An 8,333-nucleotide genomic window follows, 5' to 3' on the forward strand; every position below is an offset into this window, starting at 1 on the left:
GTTGTTAATGTTTAAAAAACCTTGTTAAAAATAATATTTCAAAATAAAAAATAAATACAGAAAAAAATAGCAAAGAAATTACCACCAAACTGACAGCTTTATGAAAGTGAAATTTTGATTTATGGCCCAAAACTTAGGGGCCGCCAAATACTGACCCAAAAAAAGGCTGGTCGGGCGTTATAAAATTCCAATGACCAATTGCGTTTAGAAATTGAATGTCGCGCCTTGCATAAAATGCGACCAATTATTGTGCAGCGTTTCATAAGCATGTCTCATTATCATCGAAGGGCCTTTGGTGTCTGAAAACGATTGGTGTACATCCGAAATGTGAAGCCCACCCTACGGAGTCCATTGGATATGGAAAATGCATCCATTCGTTTTTGGGACACATCTGAATTAAGTCACATTACCATTAAATATCGCTTAAAATACAGCTCAAGCTTTTCTACGAAACCCTTCCCAATTGAGCTGACTTCTGTACAAAAACTAATTCGAAAAAGCTTTCACGCTTAGCTTAGCTTAGCCTTCCATGCTTGTTACTTTGCAGCTAAATATGAGTTTAAAAATATATGAAATATATTGGCAACAAAGCTCCCCCTTATCATCTTAAAAAGTATGAATTTTAAAAATAATAACTTTTTCTTCCCAAAATATTGTTTGGTTCCGCTTTCAAATGACTGCTATTTTCCCCACTGTGCCTGCCGCATTTCGTAATGTCAATCGGTGGCTCTGCTCCTGTTTGCTGCCTCAGCAAAAAAAAAAAGAGTTAAAAAGTGGGGCCAACAGGTGACAGACGGCGGCATTGAGAGGCCATCTCTTGATCATGAGCGCCTGGTCCGCATTGCTTTTTAAGGTAAAGAGCGAGTGCTGACTTGAGACGACAACAAGTTCGCTGCCTAAGTCTTTTGTTTGGCGCCGTCTCTTTCACTCCTTTCTTTCGCCGGCCAAGAACAGTCAATGGGAAAACACTTTCGTTGCGATTAATCGGACACTTGCTGGCAATTCATGTAGCTGCTGGTCGCGTGCTGCGCTTTATCCACTGCAAACTAGTTTTATTTGTTGGCTTTTTATTTGTATTTTTTTTTCGTATTTCATTCGGCGCCAGAGTCAAGAAAATCCGACCACTTTCTTCAGTGCGCACTTCCAATGCGAGTCGTCACTCCATTCCAGTGGAACTCCAGCGGATGGGCACATGGTTTTTGTCCGCCACCAGCGACCAACTAACACTCAGTTGTCTTCGCGACTTGAACAGGTGCGGACGTCGCTGCTCCTCGAATTCATATTCGAAACTCTTTTCAAATCTTTTGTGCGTGCAGTTTAAGATCGAAGAAAGCGCCGCGGCGCTCGCTGACATGAAGTTAATTGACGTGATTATATACCTAATTGCCATTTTGATCTTCATCTATTTGCTGCTGGAGTAGCAGAAGAAGCCAAAAGTCGCTCGACATTCGCCCCAGAGCTTTCTACACTCTACCAGATCCATCAGCCAGCCAGCCAGCCAGCTACCCGACAATAAAACAGCGAAAATCTCTAGCAAATCCAAAAGAAGATGAGGGTAAGTGTTTCACGCGGGGACTATGAGTTTGTTGGCCACAATTAGCGGTTATTAAAAAGTCTCTCACTGCGCACAGCATAAGACAATAAGGGATTGGCTTTAATTTACATTGCAAATGCAATGGTATTTCTTCTGCTCATCGGCGATCAACGACTTCAGACTGAGATTGGCATTCAAATTTGGTATCACCTTCACCTTCGCCAGCAAAGCCAATTACAATCGCTGCACAATGAAGCTGTAGCTTCTTCAATTGAATTGAAGTCGTCGGAATATTTGTCAAATTGCAAGGTGGCCGGCAAAGCGAGCACTTTCATTTGCAATGGGAGCACTTGATGCGCCAAGTTTCGCCAAGATCCAGACAATGGATGGCTTTACGTGCACCAATTGCATCGCAAACTGTGAGTTGCAAGCTGCAAACTGTGAGGCACAGGCGGCTGCCTCAATGTGCAGCGGGCTTGAAAATAAAATGCTTGCCGCTAAAATAAAAGTTGCATTTCGAGTTGCAATTTGGGTTAACCACACCGTTGTTTATGGTCGTCGCTGTGGCGACAGCCCGCTGATCAATAGTTCCGCCTAGGCCGTTGGCAAAAATCCTTTGTCAGGTTCAATGGCACTGCCGGCCAAGCCCGAAAGGAAACCCGAAATTATGCGAATTCCATTTGGACTTTCGTTGAACGAGTTAGCCGCCGTCGCCGTGGGCCATTCCCTGCCAGACTTTTCAGTCTTTGGCATCGGGCATCCGTCTCCTGGCAGCAGTTCATTCACCAGCAGGCCCCTGGTATTTGCATATGATTATGCATGTTGCAATGGCGACAAACTGACTAACTTACTAACTAACCACTCTATAAACAATAAGCCACCAATTTGGTGGCAATTACCCCGATCCCCGGCGCTGCAGTCAGTTTCAGTTGCAATCGGCAATCCGTTTAAGCAAACGCAGCACGTAATCAATAACTATACGTATTGGACTCGCCTAGGCATTTCACCTCTTGATTGACGTCTGGCTAACGGCACACCGCATTGCCATTGTCATTGCCGCCGCTTGTCATTGCGGTGGCTCCAGTGGTTCCAGTGGCTCTGCTGTTGCGCTGCCCAGGTGAAATTGCCATGTCCAGTGGCCGCCTCAAATTACCCACTTCCCCTTCCATCGACCAGACTAAAGAGACCCAACCAGCCACGCTGGAGAGGCACATACTCATTCTTTTCGAGGAATAACATGCATTCCATTTTAATGGTTCCTAAATATGTTTCTATAAAAATGAAAATGCATGATATTTTCCTTTCAGCTATATAAAATGCATAAAAAATCCAAAATATTGTATATAACATATAAGGTAGGCTGTAAGTTTCTAAAGCCCACCAAAAGCCTATCAATGAAGGTGTCACCAAATGAGTCAGTGAAGCATTATACCCGCCGAAATGTAAACAATGCGACAGTAAAAATTACAGAACGAAGACATTTCGATGCCGGTCTTTTCACTTTCATTCTACGGTATTGTGGACAGAAAGTTTAATCAGCCATCGAAGCGGGGAAAATGGGCAAAGTATTATGGCATACCCGTATAAATATATATATGTATTTATAAATGCGAAGCTACTTTGTTTGGCTCGTTTGCTTAAGCAGCTTTGGTTAAGTAGCCAATGGCAGGCGACGTGATAAAATTTTAGAAAACCGCCAATTTGTTCAAATTAAGGCCATTACAGTTTTGTTGCTGTCCAGCGATTACAAGACCCTCCTCCTTCCTCACCGCCCCTTTATTTTCTTCGCCTTTGCCGGGCTTAGAAAGTTTTTATTTCTTTCGGCGTTTTGTTCGATGTCTGTATGTACGCGTAATTAAGTTTTTGATTTAATGGTTTTTGACATTTTTCAATCCCATCCTCGCCAGCCATTCCTGCTGTTCGCACTGCTCCTGGCGCTGGCTAACTGCGAGCAGCGTCCGCTGGTCTTCACCAACTGGCCACCGAAGAGCTCCAAGCAGCTGAGTCGTCCCGTCATCGGAGCTGGAGGTCCTGGATCCGCTGGAGCGCCTGGGAAGCAGCGCACGCTGGTCGTCCAAATACACAGCGATCAACCGGTGCCCTTGGTACTGAAGGGTCGTCCTGGACATGGAGCGCACAGCCATGCCGCCCATCTGGCCCATCCGCACTCCGTGCATCCTGCCCATGTTCTGTCGCACGCTCATTCACATGCCCATCTTCACTCGCATCCGCTGATCCATGTGCCACATCAGTATCAGCATCAGCACCTGCGCGGACCACCGCGTCCCATGAAGCTGAGTGGTCCGTCGCCCGTGTACCTGAAGCCAGCTGGATCTCTACGGAAACCACTGAAGATCAAACTGAACAATGTGAAGCCCAAGACGAAACCCACATTCGGATACGACAAACCCTTTAAGTACGAGAAGCCCACTGCTGTGAGCTACAGCGAACTGCAGAATCTGCCGGTAAGTTGAGTCCATTGAAAATTTCCTGCTCCTAAGATATCCTTATACTGCACATGCCCCCAACTCCTCTGAACATATAACATAACTCCATTCATGCTGATCCCCCACAGCTGGACACGCACAACAACTTCAACACCGAGCACTTTGCACCCATTTACACGGTACCCGCACCGAACCTGGCCGACAATCACCTGGACGTGGAGGAGGGTCATCTTGACACCTCCTACCTGTACAAGCCTCCTTCCCAGACCCAGATCCAAACACCATCCTCCTCAGCCCGACCCCAGACATATTTGCCACCGAAGTACAGTGTGCATGAGGACGAGACCAATGACCAAACCATTCGCGATCCCATTTCGGGTTCGCAGAAACTCTTTGCCCCAGATCCAGATCCCTCGCTGCCTACCACCAAGATTCGCCCCGCCACCGAATCCTTCAATACGCCCAGCAACAACAAACCGCTGCCCGCCGACGTCCAGAGCAACCATCTGCCCGCCCAGCCATTGGTTCAGATTGTGGGAGCCCAGACGGCAGCCCAAACGGCGCCAGAAATCTATCCCATTCAGTATGCCCAGCCGGCGGTGCAGTCCCAGTCCTTTATCGCCGCCATTCCGGCTGCCCACATTCCCATCTACAATCCCACCTACCTGGTGACGCAGTCCAACCAACTGTACTCGGCCCACAAGCAGCAACTCTTTAAGCCCAGCTCGGAACCGGTGGTGGAAACGGGTTACGTGAACGCCGATCTCACCCAGGAGGTGGCTAGCAATGGACAGATATTGCAGGCAGCCAAGGATCCACATCACAACATCCATCCTGTGCTTGATTCGGCGCCACAATATGCTGCTCTTATTGCCGCTCCGGCACTGGGTGATCCCAATGAGGGTGCCTACGAGACGGCCTCCTTCCACCTGCCCAATGTGGCGTCAGCGGTCACTGCCTCGGTTCCGGAAGGCGGCTTCGTGGTGTCCAACTTCTATGGCCATGCCCACGACTCGTCCCAATTGCTGCAGGCCTACGCAGAGGAGGAGGCACGTCGCCAGCAACTGGAAACAGAGCAAGCCGCCATTGAGCTGCAAAAGCAGCAGCAGTTGCATCTGGAGGAGCTTAAGGCACAGGCCCAGGAGCAGCAGCAGCAACATCAGTTGCATCTGGAGGAGCTGAGGGCTCAGGCTCAGTACCAGCAGCAGCAACAGCAGCAGTTCGAGGTACTGCAGGCCCAGGCACAGGAGCAACACTTGCAGCAGCAACACCAGCAGCACCAGTTGCAGCTCTTGCAACTGCAGCAGCAGCAACAGCAGTTGCAGCAACCAGTGCAGCACCATCCGCCGCAGCAGCTGCAACAACAGCAGCAGCAGCAGCAGGTGGCTCAGGATCCAGCAGCAAGTGCATTCGAGGAGCACCAGCGATTGGTGCAGCAGCAACTTGGCGCCAACACGCCACTTCGCATCTTTGTGCCCGACGAGGAGGCCGCCGAATCGGTACGTGAAATTAGACATGAAATCCTTCCGTATAAATAACATTTGGGACTTTCCATGTATAGCGACTACAAAAGAGGTCGGATGATGTGAAAAAGGGCACGGTGGAGGATGTGTCTAGTACGGGTCAGAACGACGGCGACAGCGAGGAGTCAGCCAAAGATTTGTTCGAGGTATCCACCTCCGTCGAAGTGGCCGGCGAGCATCTCACGGCCAGCAGTAATTAGTTAAGGCACTTTTAGTCTTCGACGCTGTTCAAAAATATTTATTTACACACTCATTTGTAAAAACGCATTCATATAGCGAGCAGTCGGTAGTTAATAAAAATAACCATTAATTTATTCAAATATTCGTTGGCGTTCCTTTGAATGGCGATAAGTTTTTCTGTTATCGATACATTGTAATGCTGGTGAGATAAAATTACTACTGCACTCTGGTCACACCAAACCAAGTAAAAACACATTTTACCAAAAACATTGTTGTGATTGCACATTTTTATTGATTTGCCTAAGAATTATAGCCTGATATACAAAATGATTATTCCAATCCGTTGTTTCACCTGCGGCAAGGTCATTGGCAACAAGTGGGAGTCGTATTTGGGTCTCCTGCAAGCGGAATACACCGAAGGGTAAGTCACGCGGGAAAGTCTTTCCACGCCGCATTTCATCATAGAAAATATATGTATTATATCTTACAATCCAATCCCAGAGATGCTCTAGATGCTTTGGGTCTAAAGAGGTACTGCTGCCGTCGCATGCTCCTGGGCCACGTGGATCTCATCGAGAAACTGCTCAACTATGCTCCTCTGGAGAAGTGAACGGAGTAATGGAAACCATCCAGACTGGACTTGGGAATAGAAACTCTAGATTTTATTGTAAAATTACAAATTAAAGCTTGATCGATAGCCCTAGAAGTTATGTATTAGCCCAAGTTGGTCGCCCTTCACATCTTGTCCATGAACCACGGCTGTCCGTTGTTCTCGCGACGCTTGGTGAGAATCTCGCATCCGGTTTCGTTGACCAGCAGTGTCTGCTCAAACTGGGCGGAGTATAGGCCATCGGCGGTAACAGCAGTCCAGTCATCTGGCCAGGTTTCAGCCTTCTGGACGCCAACGGAGATCATGGGCTCGATGGTGAAGCAGTGGCCAGGGGCCATTACTCCTACGGCAGAGTTTTCTGCAAAGTAAGGACATTAATAATATTCAAAGTACTTTTAGTCAGCTCGAAAACTTACTGGCATAGTGAGGCACATTGGGAGCTGTGTGGAAAACACGGTGAATGCCGTGACCGCAATAGCTGCGCACCACGCTGAATCCATGTGGTGCCACATACTTTTGGATTACGTTGCCAATATCGCGATACTTCTCCCCAGGACGCACGAACTCAATGGCCTTGCTGAGCGCCTCGTGGGTGACCTGCACCAGCTTCTTGTGCTTCTCCGAGACATTGCCCACGAAGAAGGTCTCGTTGAGATCGCCATGGAAGCCGCGATGATAGACGGTCACATCGATGTTACAGAGATCTCCATCCTGTAGAGGACGCTGATCAGGGATGCCGTGGCAAATCACCTCGTTGACCGATGTGCAACAGGACTTGGGGAAGTTGTAGTAGTTCAGGGGCGACGGATAGCACTCCCGCTCGATGGCGGCCTCGTGGACCAAACGATCCAGTTCGTCGGTGGTGATGCCCACCTCCACGGCTTTGGCGCCCTCATCCAAGCATTCCCGACCCAATCTGCCGGCCACTCGCATGCCCTCGATCTCCTCGTCGTCCAGCACCTTAATCTTGGTGCCCCGGAGGGCTTCCTCCGAGAGTGAACGTCCAGCTGGATGATCGGCGTAATCCGGACGTTGTATGGCGTTCGGAACTGTTCGCTTGGGAGTCTGTGGGAACGGGCGCAGCTTGCCGGTGAAGCGGAACTGTGGCCATGGATTGTAGGCTCCATCCTGTTCGGCAGAGTTCGAGGCACCGGCTGAGTGAAAAACATAACATGGTTTCATTGCAATCCAACTTATTAGGAAAAAGAATTTCTCAAACTGACCTGCAAGAGCATGAATCGCCTTGTGCTCCTTCCAGAATCCTTTGAAGCACGGCTGCGAGCAGAAAAAGGAGCCCTTGATGCCCAACTTCAGGCAGGTGGGGCACTGCAGGGTCGCATCCTTGCCGCAGTGGGTGGTCTCGCACTTTTGAGTCATTATATTTTAACAATTACTGCGAGAAAAAATTCCGTGCCTGCCAAAAATAGTTTAACACAGCGTGACCGCACCGATGCCGATAGAAAATACCTGTCAGATTTAAAATAAATACTTTTCATACCATTATATGACTATAAGCAATATGGCTACTTGGCAAATTAGCCTTACGCTTCAGACAAAATCATAATTCTATTGGTTTGATATTATATACTGTTTTCTGATTAAACATTATTAAAAAAGTCGATATAAAATAAATACCAAATCAATGTTCAAGAATTGCGGTACATTGGCGATGTTATTCAAGCATCGATAGCGTGGGACCAGTTCTTATCGATATGTTGGTGCCAGAGTTGTTAGCTGCCGGCTGTAACGGGTTTTCGTTTAAAATTGGAAATATCTTGATAACCATTTTATGTGTATTTAACTATTTTAAATGTTACTCTTGTGGTAAGTGACTAGTTAATAGTATTTATATGACAACTAACTTAAATAAAGTTCAGAAAATATGTTATAAAATCGTTTGAAATTTGAAAGTAAACAAATTAAATCTGTAAGTTCTTCGCGGAGATCTTTGATCTGGCTAAAGGACACTGGCCCCGTGAATTCGTGGCCTTTGTTTTCGCCCATCGGGGCGGCAGTTCAAACGCAGCCGCCTGTTGGGC

The 8,333-nt window shown here is 47.7% G+C and overlaps 3 protein-coding genes across 4 annotated transcripts; 2 read left to right on the plus strand and 1 right to left on the minus strand.

The window, feature by feature from the left end:
* The first annotated feature begins 1,078 nt into the window (after nucleotides 1-1,078).
* On the plus strand, nucleotides 1,079-5,824 carry LOC6607788 (mastermind-like protein 2). 2 transcript variants are annotated; one of them, XM_002032511.2, is made up of 4 exons: nucleotides 1,079-1,555; nucleotides 3,442-3,999; nucleotides 4,110-5,480; nucleotides 5,543-5,824. In XM_002032511.2, exons 1-4 carry the CDS (start codon nucleotides 1,550-1,552, stop codon nucleotides 5,702-5,704), a joined length of 2,097 nt encoding a protein of 698 aa, XP_002032547.1. In that variant the 5' UTR covers nucleotides 1,079-1,549; the 3' UTR covers nucleotides 5,705-5,824. The 2 variants fall into 2 exon arrangements, with proteins under 2 accessions (XP_002032547.1, XP_032576373.1); XM_032720482.1 differs by having other exon boundaries at nucleotides 4,368-5,480.
* Nucleotides 5,825-5,911: 87 nt separating this feature from the next.
* On the plus strand, nucleotides 5,912-6,387 carry LOC6607789 (DNA-directed RNA polymerases I, II, and III subunit RPABC5). The gene is made up of 2 exons (XM_002032512.2): nucleotides 5,912-6,105; nucleotides 6,186-6,387. The coding sequence occupies exons 1-2, from the start codon at nucleotides 6,011-6,013 to the stop codon at nucleotides 6,292-6,294; spliced, it is 204 nt and encodes a 67-aa protein (XP_002032548.1). The 5' UTR covers nucleotides 5,912-6,010; the 3' UTR covers nucleotides 6,295-6,387.
* On the minus strand, nucleotides 6,320-7,810 carry LOC6607790 (methionine aminopeptidase 1). The gene is made up of 3 exons (XM_002032513.2): nucleotides 7,518-7,810; nucleotides 6,711-7,448; nucleotides 6,320-6,652 (listed from the first exon to the last, which is right to left on the minus strand). Exons 1-3 carry the CDS (start codon nucleotides 7,669-7,671, stop codon nucleotides 6,420-6,422), a joined length of 1,125 nt encoding a protein of 374 aa, XP_002032549.1. The 5' UTR covers nucleotides 7,672-7,810; the 3' UTR covers nucleotides 6,320-6,419.
* Between the last annotated feature and the right edge of the window lie 523 nt (nucleotides 7,811-8,333).

Source organism: Drosophila sechellia, chromosome 3R (assembly GCF_004382195.2).
Source record: "Drosophila sechellia strain sech25 chromosome 3R, ASM438219v1, whole genome shotgun sequence".
Classification (NCBI taxonomy): domain Eukaryota; kingdom Metazoa; phylum Arthropoda; class Insecta; order Diptera; family Drosophilidae; genus Drosophila; species Drosophila sechellia.